This window comes from Hypoxylon fragiforme (assembly GCF_022984875.1).
Source record: "Hypoxylon fragiforme strain CBS 206.31 chromosome Unknown GGS25scaffold_3, whole genome shotgun sequence".
Taxonomy (NCBI): domain Eukaryota; kingdom Fungi; phylum Ascomycota; class Sordariomycetes; order Xylariales; family Hypoxylaceae; genus Hypoxylon; species Hypoxylon fragiforme.
The window spans coordinates 2,907,918-2,922,145 of NW_026054758.1; the positions used below are offsets into that span (position 1 = coordinate 2,907,918).

The 14,228-nt window shown below is 46.9% G+C and overlaps 4 protein-coding genes across 4 annotated transcripts; 3 read left to right on the forward strand and 1 right to left on the reverse strand.

The window, feature by feature from the left end:
• The first annotated feature begins 195 nt into the window (after positions 1–195).
• On the forward strand, positions 196–2,266 carry GGS25DRAFT_482724 (uncharacterized protein). Its single transcript, XM_049260292.1, has 2 exons — positions 196–974; positions 1,041–2,266. The coding sequence occupies exons 1-2, from the start codon at positions 603–605 to the stop codon at positions 2,100–2,102; spliced, it is 1,434 nt and encodes a 477-aa protein (XP_049119214.1). The 5' UTR covers positions 196–602; the 3' UTR covers positions 2,103–2,266.
• Positions 2,267–2,462: 196 nt separating this feature from the next.
• Positions 2,463–4,189, reverse strand: GGS25DRAFT_519753 (uncharacterized protein; the record flags this gene model as incomplete). Its single annotated transcript, XM_049263767.1, has 5 exons — positions 2,463–2,812; positions 2,893–3,292; positions 3,372–3,872; positions 3,991–4,126; positions 4,185–4,189. 5 exons carry the CDS (start codon positions 4,187–4,189, stop codon positions 2,463–2,465), a joined length of 1,392 nt encoding a protein of 463 aa, XP_049119215.1.
• A 3,052-nt stretch (positions 4,190–7,241) lies between these two features.
• GGS25DRAFT_196433 (glycosyltransferase family 4 protein) lies at positions 7,242–10,214 on the forward strand. Its single transcript, XM_049256759.1, has 9 exons — positions 7,242–7,655; positions 7,715–7,995; positions 8,074–8,276; positions 8,421–8,677; positions 8,727–8,813; positions 8,867–8,889; positions 8,953–9,079; positions 9,156–9,834; positions 9,926–10,214. The coding sequence occupies exons 1-8, from the start codon at positions 7,369–7,371 to the stop codon at positions 9,766–9,768; spliced, it is 1,878 nt and encodes a 625-aa protein (XP_049119216.1). The 5' UTR covers positions 7,242–7,368; the 3' UTR covers positions 9,769–9,834; positions 9,926–10,214.
• A 612-nt stretch (positions 10,215–10,826) lies between these two features.
• GGS25DRAFT_530218 (flavohemo protein) lies at positions 10,827–12,528 on the forward strand. Its single transcript, XM_049265358.1, has one exon. It carries the CDS (start codon positions 10,927–10,929, stop codon positions 12,187–12,189), a length of 1,263 nt encoding a protein of 420 aa, XP_049119217.1. The 5' UTR covers positions 10,827–10,926; the 3' UTR covers positions 12,190–12,528.
• Positions 12,529–14,228: the final 1,700 nt, after the last annotated feature.

Below are 14,228 nucleotides of genomic sequence, written 5' to 3' on the forward strand. Positions count from 1 at the left end.
CATTCTAGTAAATCAACTGCGGCGTGTTGGCATAAGGCCTGCGCCATAAATGGAGGGGTAAATGCTTCAAATCCTTCCACCGTTGACATAACTAGTACTTAAATACACACTAGCCACGAGCAGGGGTCGACGCTCAGATTTAAATTAAGGTACAGAATACATAACGTCAGTCCATCACTCATTACGTCATTCATTACCTACATCACCTACATCATATTATATACGAGATGCCAGAAAGAGCGTTCATGGCAGGACCATGTAGTGTAACGACTATGTACCGGCTTGCTGGGAAAGCCATGACGACGTAATTGAATAGTAGGGGTCCCTATTCTTACTTTTATTCTCTTTGGACCCCTCTGTTTACTCTCACCTCTAACTCGCAGCCACCGCATTTCTCTATGGTTAAACTAGCTTGACGACGTACCTGACCTAGGGTATTATCAACATTGAACAAGACACACAAAGGTGAGACAGGGAGATAGTGAGACAGAATCATCAATATAACTACATTCTACCCCCGTACATATAATTTTACTCTACTTCAGTCCGTTTCTTTCTTCTCCACCCCCCCCCTCCCCCTAATCTTCCTAGACCTTCTCACAATGCTACGTAACACACGGACTTTCGTAGCGAGCTCATCAAGAGCAACTGCCTATGCCAAAGCTTCAGTTACTCCACTACTAAAAGCGCCATCGCGACCTATAAATACAGTCACAGCTACTACTTCTAGCTCGAAACCTCTAAAGACACTTGGTCCACGTGTTGGCTTATTAATACCAAGAGCTAGATATGTCACTAAAGCGCCCAATGGACTGCAACAAGGGATAGACCCCGAGGAAGACAAGAGAATCGGCCAGAAAAAGCTTGAAGTGCACCCGGAATCGGTAACCACCGAATCAAGCGTCCGTCACGTGTATGAGCCCAGCACCCAGGGAGGGCAGAAGGAGATCAAGCATGGTGTTAGAGATGACCTGGTATGACGGTCTTCCGTTACGTTAAGTTCTTCTTGAGAAACTTGCCTGCTGATGGAGTATTGCCAGGCGGCCGTCAAGGAAACATTTGCACTCTCAGATGTGCCGAAAGAACCCTACGTCCTAGGCCTTACCGGCACATTGCCTTACCTTGGAACCTCTGTTTCTACTATCTACCTTACGTGGGTTTTGAATACGCAATGGCCTACTACATCCAACTTTGCCAACCATTTCTTGATAAGCCACGACACAGCGCACCATCTACTGAGCGTCCTGGAGCCCATACAGCTAGGTTACGGCGCCATAATCATCAGCTTCCTTGGTGCGGTCCATTGGGGAATGGAATATACCGAGAAGGTAGCAGATCCAAAACGGACCCGGTTTCGATACGGGCTCGGTGTGCTGGCCTCTATCATAGCATGGCCGACATTGTTTATTCCAATGGACTTTGCGCTCACGGCACAGTTTGCCGCCTTCAGCATGCTATACTTCGCCGATGCCCGAGCTACCGTGCGAGGGTGGGCACCTTCGTGGTACGGATCCTACCGGTTCGTTCTGACTGCGGTGGTGGGAACTGCTATCGTAATCAGCCTCATCGGGCGGATGAAGGTCGGTGATGCCAAGCCGAGGCTCACTGGTCTCGACGAGAAGCTTCATGACCATCGCGGGGAAGAAAATTATACCAAAAAGTGGAAGGATCTAGAGACGAAGGAGAAGAAGGAAGCCGAGAAGAGGAAAAAGGAAGAGGAGAAGGAGGCTAAGAAGAAGAAGGCTGCGGAGAAGAACAAGAGTGGGAAGAATGAAGATACCGAGAAGAATAAAGAGGATAAGAAGACAGAAGAGACTGGTAAGGAGAATGGAAGTAAAGAGCCCGAGAAGACAGAGCAGGACGACTCAGGGAAGGAGAAGGGTAATGAAGATAAGGGTGAAGAAGAAGAGAAGGACGAAGAAGAGAACGGCAACGAAAAGAAGAGTAAAGATGAGGGGGGTAGAGACGAGGAAGGTGAAGAAGAGAAGAACGAAGGGGATAGCCAAAAGGAGGCGGGCAAAAAGGAAAAGACTCAGGATGAGAAGCCCAAGAAGAGTAAAGGGGGTAAAAAGGGCGAAAATGATAAGGGTAATGAGAAATGATCATGACAAGACGACAGACAGTAGCACGGCGAGACCTAAGATATCCATTTGAGATCGTTCACTTTATCCCATAGCAGTACTTGCAGATATAGCTCTTTTGATACGTATAGCACGTAGTGTATACTTGAACGAATCTGATATCACATGAATTAGAAATACGTAAAAGTCGCCTAGGTATGCACCCAACCAGCACCCCGGCACGTACTGTAGTGCTCATGCTTCAGTCCCCAGTAACTAACCTAACCTAGGTACTTACTAGCCCTGGGGTATGCAAAAAGAAAATATCCATCACTCATGAAAAAAAATTCCCATCCGTAGATTCTAGTCCCTTCCAAGTTTTATAATAATGCGCTTTTTTTTTCAAGTCAATGGTATATTCCCCAGTTCCTCCCACCCCGTCCCATTGTACAAAACCTCCCGTATCTGGCCCCCCGACATGAAATAACACCTGCTCATGTCGTACTGGCTCGACAGAACGTTCAAGTTCTCCCAGAGTGCTTCGGTGAGACACGCGATGTCGGTCCCAGGGTCTGCGCCCGTTAAGACGGTGGGACTGACTTGCCATGTGGCATTGACGTTGGTGAGGAGTTCTATGTCGTTGTTGGTGTTTTGGTATACTATATAGGTGTTGGTGGCGTTGATGGAATCGCTTTCCCGTGCCACGGCGAAGGCTGCAATGGCTGTTTCGTCTGGTAGTGTATTAGGTGTGCCTTTCAGAAGTTAGTCTATGATTTTTTATACCGGTGGTGATTTTATATTTTATCCAAGGAGGTGAGGACTCTCGACTTACCAATGTCCCACGCCAACCCCGACACTTCCCACTGCACCGAGTAGCCTGCCAAGTTACCATCGCTCGTTCGGTATACGATACCTGCTGTGTACGGAAACGCATATGCTGAAGATTGGGGAATCATAGCCATCGTAGTACTTTTTAGTCCAGATATACCCAGTGACTGATTCTTCCAGGGTCCTCCCTCGGAACTAGCAAGATAGGTAACGAGCCTCAAGCTGTCATCTTCGTCCTGCATCACAGCATATGGCCAATACATAGCCATTCTCGATGTGTTGGAGACAGTAACTGGGTAATCATCGATGCTATCCCAAACACCAGCGGCTGGGGTATTGCCGTCCCGAAAATTCTGTCCACTAAGCAACGACGTGGAATTTAAGAAAAAGAGTTCGTATTGCGGCTATATTAATATCAGCTTCTGACCTGGACCGCAAAGATGTCGAGAGGAATAGTAAGTAGTTTGATTTGTGAGTACATACTGGATCGTTTTGCATAATCGCAGCGGCTCCCATGGGAGTGCCTGACATGGGATCATTCGTTGCGATCTTACTGGAGCTTGACCAGCTCCCTTCGTCGGTCGAATAATCCGAGAACCGAAGATTATCTTTTCTGTCCTGATAAAATAGGCGTATTGTGAATCCATCGTTTTCGCGCCATCCCGAGACGCTAAGTTTCGAATCTGGTCTCAGAGACTGCAAGGTCACCGTGCCATTTGGGGCCGATGAAGAGACTGAGTTATTCGATGAGGCGTTTGTTGATCCACCACTATTATTCCGACTTTGAAGACCTCCAACGACTCCACCCACAATAGCACCAATTAAAACAACCACTATTATTGCGATCAAGACGTAAAGCCGACGTCTTGACTTTTTCTTCTGCTCAGCCAACTCAAGTCCCGGGGTCTCCTGTTTTGGAGGAATGGGGGAGTATGCTTTTGGAGCATACCACTCTCCCGCGCCGTAGTATTTGTCGGAGACTACCTAGTTTGAGATCACGAGTTAGGTGTTGTCTACTGGTGTATGAGGAAAGCCGTCACATGTTAGAAGAAGCGGGCGATGCTTAAGAGGAAAGGATGTTTCATTGTTTATATATACTGACCACTTCAGGTGCTAGATGTTCTACGAATGCGGAGTCGTGAGGAGCAACTTCGAGGCCGCTACTGGGCACGACTTCTATGCCATGGCTAGATAAAACTTCCAATCCAGGTTGTTCTGGTACTGATGAATTTGGACGACTGATAATAAAGGGTTCAGATTAGTAAAGCTCAACAGACAAAAACAGCCCTGACGTACCTCATGATTACCAAACATCCCGTGGTTATTTGTATAGAGCGTTGTCACTTGAGCACAGTCATCGATTGTTGGCGTATTGAAAGCCACACGAAATAATAGTGGGCAAGGAAACGTCGCCTGGCGGCTTATAGGAGACGCAAAAACGAGGAGACAGACATTTTTCTTATGATGGGGGAAGGAATTTCGATTTATTCAATGGTCACCTGTGAGAAGTAAGAAGAGGACCAACCTAAGTATGTAGGGTGATATTGAATCTGCACAATCTTACCAATCCTACGAGCTGAATCGTCCCTACCGACTATCAATAATCAAAATACTTCCAGTGATTGGGGTTTTCAGCTTGGTCCCACTTGTATCTACCATAATGGGGCCTGGACCACGTAGTATTTGGACCCCAAAAACCTGCATGGATAGAGAGCATGCCCTGGTCAAATGAAAGTCAAACGGCGCTTAAGCGTATTTTTTACTAAGTAGTTAGAGGTTGGTACAGTATTATGTATTCAGTGTAACGAAATCGGGACCGGAGATTCGAAGACAAGACAAGGCTCTGTACAATACACCTTACCTATTACTAGGTATTATACCGGCATTGCTCTGTTGCCTAGGGGTGGGTACCTACCTGGTAGGCACTAGGTTAGCCTGGGTGTTTTCATGTTGAATTCTGCAACGAGGCAACAGTTATTGGCCTTGGTCGGTAGACACTTCACGAACAAAGGTGAAATTCTCGCGCTCGAAGCTGTCTATTTTCATCTACACAATAACCCGCGGTTAGTAGTGAACTTGATAAGTTGATATGTTAGCTGCCACTAGTAATAGGCATCATAGTTCGCCTACCTAGCAGGTAGATAAATATTGGTTGATGTCAATAGTCAAGGGTCCACTTACTGCACAAATCTTGAACCAAGAAAGGGGAAAGCTTCGATTGCTCCACCTGCTAAACCAATTCGAATCAAGCTTCCAGAGCCGCAGCAAATATCTCAGATGTCGTGAGGGCAATCTCCACAGGCTGTATCGTAATAGGCAAACAGCAAATGTTGCTACCATGTACGAAAGCGAAACTTGTCGCAACGCTAATCCTGAAATCAATCCGGGGTCCGGGGCTATGTCCTAAAACCAAGGCCCGCTCCCGAACCGGCGGTTATCAAAACATCTATGGGAGATCATCAAAGTAGCTTCCAACTATCATTTTTGGGTGGCATGACTGCCTAGTTATAGACCATGAGACTAGAAGGTAGGTTAGTATTAAGAGCTAACAGATAAGAAACCATCTTTCTTAGATGAACAACTGACCGGATAGAGTACATCAACAAACGGCCTGAGATGCCAAGTCTGGATATAGAGAAAGCACAATTGTGCGCAATGAGAGAATCCCGTCTAGAGTAGGTAGATAATTCTAGAATGCTGGATTATCAGGTAAATACCGCAGTGACTTGTCATATGTACGAAGTAGAGATGAGGTATGAAATGGGATTTGAGGCCGCGCCCTTTTATGACTGCCTCGTGTTACATACCTGTAGCTGGTGTCTGATGATGTAATGCACAGATCCCTTTCAGGTGACAATGATTGATTGATCTGCTAAGTTTCGGCCCCGCCCCCGCGCCTGTCAGCACAACGGGCACCACCTACATACATAGCACTGCTGCACTTGAGATACCTATGTACTGTGCATGTATCTTGGGTATGCAGTACATACATCAATATATCACGGGTACATATGTAGACAGGTAAGGACATGGTAAGAGGCAATATCATGAAATCTACTTGGGTAGGACCATACGAGTGTCAATTTCACTCGAACCATGGACTCGGAAATGTCCTTCAGCCTCAACGGCGAAACGTCGTAAAGCTACATATCAGATACTTAAAAAGTGTTATATATAGTGCTACTATAGTGTATGCTTAGCTGACAGGCTAAGGGCACATCCGTGTTAATGGAACCACTTCGAAGTTCAGATGTTCTTATCAGCCCATTTGACGTTTATCGTGCTATTGTATCATCCTGGTTCCTGGCATTTTAGTATCTTGGCACGGGTAGGTAGGTAGGACTAGGTAGGACAACGCCGTTAAGTAGCTCCTTTACTTCAAACCTTCCCCTTTTTTCTTCCTTTTTCCTTAATCTCAATCGAAAATGCTTCCTTGTTCTAGAAATCCAACATCGTAGTGAAATGCGTCATCGTGATGCTCACGCTTCCTCCAACAAACCCAAAATCCCCCTGTCTCCTTGTCTCTGCATACATACCCAATACGTGAATGGCCACCTTAGAAGAATAGGTACCCAATCACGACGAGGAACAAAACCTGTGTATTCTACATAATCGCACACTGCTCCTTTGGATTGGCTATGCAGAGACTGGGAATGCCGGGCTGGGACATGTTGCCGCGTACCTACATACCTCGTATATGAGTTAGGTAGTAGGTGAGTACCTGGTGCCCTAAGCAGGTAGGTACCTATAATGTACAATTATCATTGATACTTGGGCTCTCAGCTATGTTTGCCTTACACCGCATTTATCGCATGATTCTGACTTTCACCGGTACTTTCGGATCATGGGATTATCGACGATTACCTGACCTTAGTTATCTTGGAAAGCAATAAAAGTAGCATATTTCCTTAACTATTCTTCTGCTTCTTGGGAAATATACCAACCCATATTCCACTCATATTTGAAGTGATTCAGTATTCGAAATATATCTATATTCATCAGATCCTAAACCAGTTCCTAGACTGTTAGTATCGCCTCATGTCGTCCTTTTTAGGAAGAAGAAGGAGGTTCTCATCCTCCTCGAAGCGTCATCAGCGCCGACTGAGTGAAATTGCTTCTAAACGGTTAGTGCTTGATTCTATTCGAGCAATTCTTTTTCTTCCTTTTTGATTTACTTTACGTTGATATTGAAACTGACAGATATACAGTATGATACAGTCTTATTTATTCCCCTGTCAAAAATGACGCTGCGCAGACCAAGACACAGCCCCGTAGTTATATCAGATACTAACATGAAGCAGGCGGACCTTTTGCTCAGGCTCTAACGGTATGACTATGTCCATCCTTAAAAATGTGAAATATAACGCTAATTTACTTTCTGGTACAGCCCCTTTTCCTCGGAATTTCTGCTGTGAAGGGTGATGATGATACTGTGCTGTTGTCTATTGCAACCCACGATCATACCTACCTTCTCGATTATATGATCGAGCAATTAAAGCCGAATGACCCCGCGAATAACGGTAAAGACGTGATCGCAGACTACGTGATTTCCCAGGTGCAGAAGTATGAACAGGAAAACTTTGTCAAGTTCATTGGCGCAGGGCTCCCGACGGAATTGAAGGACTTGAGCCCCACTATTCACTCTCGCCTCTGGTTGGAAATCGATATTATCCCAATCGACTTTGACGTTGATAAGTCCGAATCATCCTTTTGGGAGTCCAAGGATGTTGACGAGCAGGCTGACTCAATGGCCCGTAAATGCGTGATGTAGGTTACTAAACCTCGAACCCACCCCCCAAGACACTCATAATAACACCGCTTGATAGGGTTTTCGGGCCTTCCTTGATTCCTATCCTACAAGTTGGATATCGAGGCGCTGTTATGAGCGATGCGGGATTTAGAGCACGCTTGACAACCCTTGAAGACTACAAGTCAACTTGTGGCAGTGGTACCTGGGAGTCTACAATGCAAATCGCGACTCAGCTCAAGAATAAGAAAGTCAAAATCGCTTTCTTCAGTTCAACTCCTCAAGGAGGCGGGGTGGCACTTATGCGACACGCGCTGGTAAGATTTTCTCGTCTTGCTGGAGTCGATTTGACGTGGTATGGTAAGTCCAACCTTGGACAACTGGGGTCCTACTCCTCGTGGATATCTTATCGAATATCATAATAACATCTCACCACAGTTCCAAAGCCGCGCCCAGGTGTCTTCCGAATTACCAAGAATATGCACAACATTCTCCAGGGCGTTGCTAGGCCGGATGAGCGTATCTCATTGGAAGAGCAGAAGACGATTACGGATTGGATTAGTGAAAATGCCCAGCGTTATTGGTTTTCTAAAGGGGGGCCCCTGCGCCCCGCAAAAGAAGGTGGTGCTGACATCGTTGTGGTATGTGAATCCATCTACAAAACTAGAAAGGGGCTAAGTTCTTTTGAAAATCTTCTTGGTCCTTTCCTCTCCCACCACATGGATATCTAGTGCTATCTATGGAATTTTCGCCCAGATAATTCAAGCTGACTTGCATAATTTCAGATCGATGATCCCCAGATGCCCGGCCTTATTCCACTAATCAAGGAAGTAACCCCAAATCGTCCTGTCATCTACCGCTCGCATATCCAAGTCCGCAGCGATCTTGTTGCCCAAAGTGGCTCGCCGCAAGATCAGGCTTGGACGTTCTTATGGAACAACATCCGCCATGCAGATATGTTTATAAGCCACCCTATACCTCAGTTCGTTCCAGCCAGTGTTCCTCGCGATATCGTGGCATACATGCCAGCAACAACAGATTGGTGAGCAGTCCATGAATTTGGCCTCTGATTAGTAGCTAATGCCGTAAAGGCTTGATGGGTTGAATAAGCCCATGAACGAGTGGGACAGTGGGTACTACGGGAGCAATTATAATATACAGTGTCATGCCCAAAACATGTAAGTATATCTAGTACCAATTGACGTACGAGTATGAGAACTAACAGATATAGGACAACCCTGAAGTACCCGGACAGTAAGTCTACCTGGTCTTCCTACCCGGTGAAGATATCTCACATGTGCTAACATTCACGTCCAGACAAGTATATCATCCAGGTTGCCCGCTTTGATCCCGCGAAAGGCATCCCTACCGTCATCGACGCGTATGGTGAATTCCGCAAACGGGCACAGGAGCTAGGAATGGAAGATATCCCTCAATTGGTAGTGTAAGTACCCATTGAATCATGAATTCGTTTTATGCCTACCAGGGTACACAGAAAAGCTCACTATTTCAACTTCTAGCACGGGCAATAGCTCAATTGATGACCCGGACGGGACACTGATATATGACATGGTCATGGAACAGATCGAATCGCAATACGCGGAATTCGCTGACGACATAAGCGTCATGCGCCTGCAAGCCAACGATCAACTTCTCAACACTTTAATCGCGAAATCCCACGTGGTGCTACAACTATCCACACGAGAAGGTTTCGAGGTCAAGGTGTCTGAGGCGCTGCATGCTGGGCGACCAGTGATTGCCACGCTAGCAGGTGGTATTCCGATCCAAGTCAAGGATAAAGAAAACGGTTTCTTGGTCAAACCTGGCGATTCCAAGGCTGTGGCACAGCATCTTATAGAGCTATTCACAGACCAGGACCTGTGGGACCGCATGAGCCTCGCAGCTAAGAACGGTGTCAGCGACGAAGTCGGTACAGTTGGCAACGCCCTTTGCTGGTTCCATCTCGCAAACAAGTTTGCCGAAGTTGGAGTTCCAGAAAATGGGGTTGGGGCTTTCAAGGGAAATTGTCGATGGGTGAATGATCTTGCGCGGGAGGAAACTGGCCATCCATATAAAGAAGGGGAGAATCGTCTTCCACGAAAGTTTACCGAACATCCCGAATCAACTGCTTAGGTTCCACGGAGATGAGTCCAAAGGACTAGAGGGTGTGAGTAGATTGTGAAATCTGAAGGAAGAGAGGTCTGATTTCCTGTCCATTTCCTTGAATACTACATAGTTGATAAACGTACATAAAGCAGAAAGCGACGACTAACTACATAGAATTTTGCAGAATTTGCCTTTATCGTATGACTTTATGTAGTAGAGTATAGGGGTAGAGGGGCAGAGGGGGTCATAGTCAGGTATGTGTGCCAGTTACGTAAAGTCTCGTGGCCTTACACTAGTACGACCTTAAGAGGGTCGGTAGATGAATAATGCAGTGCCTCTGAGAGGTGGATGTGGAGTCTTCCAAGAGCGCCAACCCTTCTTCTCCAGGGGGCTACGATTTTAGCATCGACCTAGCCCGTATTACCCAGCAGTCGGTATTGTAACTCCTTGGAGATGCAAATTCCAACGTGGATACTAGGGATATTTAACATACCATATATTGTATGCCCACCCACTAACCAGGTAGGCACATCAACGGCAACACCCACAGACTCCGTGATCGACGACCCTTCAACGTAGGTAAAATATGTCGAAATGATGTAGGAACTCGATTTTCACATGTGAAAAATAGATATATTAAAGATATATATAGACAAATAAGCACCTAGATACCCAGTTTAGAGCATGATGCAAAGGACTTTGCAAAGGACTTTTTAGCCTTGGGTGGAGCAGAATTGAAGGAAAAGCTGAGCTCTCAGCGGACTTCAAAGAACTTAAACCGCCGCGGAGATGGTATATTCATGATAGACATCGACTCAGCTACCGACAATGAATCGGCATCTTCCACACGGACGATGGCACGATAGACTGATGGAACGTCAGGCATTGGAAACACCGGAAAACACCATGTGTGCGGCAAATTTCTCCTTGGCCAATGGCGACGATTATATATACTCAAGGGTTCTACATATATGGGAGAGATAAGAACTACATAAAGGAAGGGGTTTCGTAGCATCGAAGAACAGGATTCCTGCCTCTTGTCGTCTTACTATAATCCAAGACAAATATATCCGAGGAACGAGCTCTGAAAAGCAGCGTATCAAGAAGAAAACTGCCGATCTGCCTACCTACTTACCTATACACTAGTACATACCTACCTCTACATTCCAGAAACACTTATCCAACATGGCCGTCGCCGCCCCCATATCCCCCTCACACATCGCGATCGTCAAAGCGACCGCGCCCGTCCTAAAAGAGCACGGCACCACCATCACAACCCTCTTCTACAAGAACATGATCGGCGCGCACCCCGAGCTCAAGAACTACTTCAGCCTATCCAACCAGTCCAGCGGCGCGCAGCCCCGCGCCCTCGCCGCCGCCGTCTTCGCCTACGCCAGCCACGTCGACGACCTAGCCCAGCTGTCCGCCCTCGTCGAGCGCATCGCGCACAAGCACGAGAGCCTCAACGTCGCGCCGGAACAGTACGCCATCGTCGGCAAATACCTAATCGAGGCCGTCGCCGCCGTGCTCGGCGACGCCTGCACCCCGGACATCGCCGCCGCCTGGACCGCCGCCTACGCCGCGCTCGCCGACGTCTTCATCGATCGCGAGAAGCAGCTGTACGCCGCGCACGCGGGCTGGACCGGCTGGCGACGGTTCAAGGTCCAGCGGAAGGTCGCCGAGACACCGGAGATTACGAGCTTTTACCTGGTGCCGGAGGATGGTGCCGCGCCGCTGCCGGGGTTTAAGCCGGGCCAGTATGTGAGTTTGCAGGTGTTCGTCCCGCAGCTGGGACACATGCAGCCGAGGCAGTACTCGCTCAGCGAGGCGCCGAGGGGCGATTACTACCGTATTAGCGTGAAGAGGGAGAGCGGGAGGAAGGGCGAGGAGGTGGGGGTGCCGGGGCTGATATCGAATCTGCTGCACGAGAAGTATAATGAGGGGGATGTGATCGAGGTGACGGCGCCGGCGGGGGAGTTCTTTTTAGAGCCGAAGAAAGGGGAGGAGGAGAAGCCGGTCGCGCTTATCTCTGCGGGCGTGGGACTTACGCCTATGGTCTCGATCCTCAACAGTGCCGTGGATGCCGGGTCCCGGCGGCGCATCTCGTGGATACATGGTGCGCATCGCACCGAGAGCCGTGCTTTTAGCGCGCATGTCCGAGACATTGCCACGCGCGCCCAAGATTCCAACGATAAGAAGATCAGCGCGACGTTTTTTGTGACTGCGCCCGAGCAGAAAGATGTCCAAGGCGTCGACTACCACTTCGCCGGCAGGGTGGACCTCGCCAAGGTCGACCCGAACGGTGCGCTTTTTCTCGATGATGCTAGCGCCGAGTACTTCATCTGCGGGCCGTATGCGTTCATGAAGGATATGGAGCGTTGGCTCGTCGGGGCGGGTGTGGCGGCCGAGCGGATTCATCTTGAGGTCTTCGGGACTGGAGATCAGTAGGTGGGTAGTGTCCTGCGGGATAGATCGTGATGAGAAATGCAAAAGCGAAGTTGAGGCTGTTACCTGTGTATTGGATGTTTTTATCGCCATGTACTTAGATAGATAGATAGATTGTCTTTATTTAGTCGGTGGCATTTTTCTTGTAAAAGGGGGCCTTAGATTTTTCGAGCGCCTTTAGTACCTATTTCTATATGAAGCTTCTGTAAACCAGATTTTCACGTTTGAATGTCTTTTTGGTGTACTTGTGACTTTAGCCAATATCAAAAATAGAGTTAGATGTCTAAGGTATGGCACTCTCATAGAAACTCGTGGGTTGTAAGACATAACTCCCCTTTTTCCACACAACCATGAGGAACAAAGAATGGCGTTTCTTGGCCTCCGTGCCAAGAGACCGAAATTCAACTACATCGTCCGCGGGACGGCCCGTAGTATCACACCCTTCTCTTCTCTTCTCTTACCTAACTTCCTCCCTAGATATCTACAAACTGGAGGATTAACGCTTGGCACTGCAAACTAAATTTCCAACAACATATGACCTGCTATTGGTAGAGGTATGTAAAGTTTGATGAATTAGCTTCGTATTTAAGGTCCCCAAGAATATCACCCCTTTCGCTCCTGACCCTCAACCAAACATTTCAGCCTTGCCATTATTACCCAGTTAGTAGTGTATTCGGGATTTGATGCCATATTTAACAAATATTCAATCCTTATCTTTGATTGGCATGGAGTTTGCCGGAATATTTGCCACAGAGTCTAGACCAGCAAATGGCCCAGGAACTGGTCCTCCCAACACATACAAGAGTTAAAATAACGTCACCTACCTAGGTACTTAATTTTGGATTTCATAATCTCAGGGTAAGGGGACTTTAATACACACAAAGGCTTCCAGTTAGATGAATTGTGGGTCTGTTTATTTGTGACAACTACAACTGTATCCGAGGCAAAATCAGAGTCACCGCGTAGTTCATCATATTGTATATAAAAGTGTGTCTCATTTGGCCCTTACCTACCCTCTCCCTCTCGGGTTGCAAGAACACGCTAAATGTCCGTCATGCTTGAAATAGTACAATAGATCCCAACCTAGCCACTAACGGCATTGGACGAGGTTACACCTCACCAACGACGTGGTACTAACATTTACCGACTTCCCCAGTCTTGTGATGAATTCCACTGCCGTCTTGATTACAGGGAGTGCAATGATCATACGTTGGCGTAAACCACAATTATCCCTAGGTAATATCTCAAAAACAAAATCATATTTCCATATTGGGGGCTTAATATGCCCAATATGTAGATATATCCACTCGTGGATCAAATCTGTGGTGTTCAAGGCTTCAAGCATCCCTTATTGCCAAGTTTGAGCACTACACACTATAGTACACAGCTGTGATTTCCAAAAAGAAATTCCTACCATACAAGTAAAGCTAATACATAGCAAACAAATTTGGTCTCTATGGGTTGATTGCCCTGCCCTTGTTGATGTTACACAGGTGTACAATTCCAACTAGTGCCTCGATACCTATCTAACCTAGGTTAGGTAGTCAGGTTGGGTCGTTGCTATTGTTGGCGTGTCCTAAACTGGGGTCGATGACTTCAAGGACATCTACGTAAAAGTCAAACCGAATGATAAGATATAAGCCACACAATACTTAAATATGATCAAGGCAACTGTCCGAGCTGTGAGACATGAATTTCTTGAATCTTTGGCTGTACAACAGTAACAACACTAATTAGAAGCTAATTCACTGGCGTACTAACAAGATATTGACATCTGATGTAAAATTAGCTTCAGATAATTTCTTTATGGATTCCCCATGGCCATGACTGCACCGAAAGCGACAGGACAAGGCCTCAAGAATCTTGTTAGTGTCCCCCTTTTTAATAAGTTTGAGGAGGTTCTCATCTCAATTAGGATAGACTCGACTCCTGATATTATTTACTTACAAGGAAGTAAACAATATGGAAAGACTCTAGCCCACTCGGAGAAAATGCTTACTGGGTATCTGGGGTACCTAGACTTACCAGTCACTCGGTCACAA

What these genes read in the sequence shown, in the direction of transcription:
- GGS25DRAFT_482724 (XM_049260292.1), top strand. Translation starts at nt 603, where the DNA reads ATGCTACGTAACACACGGACTTTCGTAGCGAGCTCATCAAGAGCAACT. An exon ending in ATGGTGTTAGAGATGACCTG is followed by an intron (nt 975 to 1,040) that starts GTATGACGGTCT and finishes GAGTATTGCCAG; the next exon opens with GCGGCCGTCAAGGAAACATT.
- GGS25DRAFT_196433 (XM_049256759.1), top strand. Translation starts at nt 7,369, where the DNA reads ATGATCGAGCAATTAAAGCCGAATGACCCCGCGAATAACGGTAAAGAC. An exon ending in ATGGCCCGTAAATGCGTGAT is followed by an intron (nt 7,656 to 7,714) that starts GTAGGTTACTAA and finishes ACCGCTTGATAG; the next exon opens with GGTTTTCGGGCCTTCCTTGA. An exon ending in AACCCTGAAGTACCCGGACA is followed by an intron (nt 8,890 to 8,952) that starts GTAAGTCTACCT and finishes ATTCACGTCCAG; the next exon opens with ACAAGTATATCATCCAGGTT.
- GGS25DRAFT_530218 (XM_049265358.1), top strand. Translation starts at nt 10,927, where the DNA reads ATGGCCGTCGCCGCCCCCATATCCCCCTCACACATCGCGATCGTCAAA.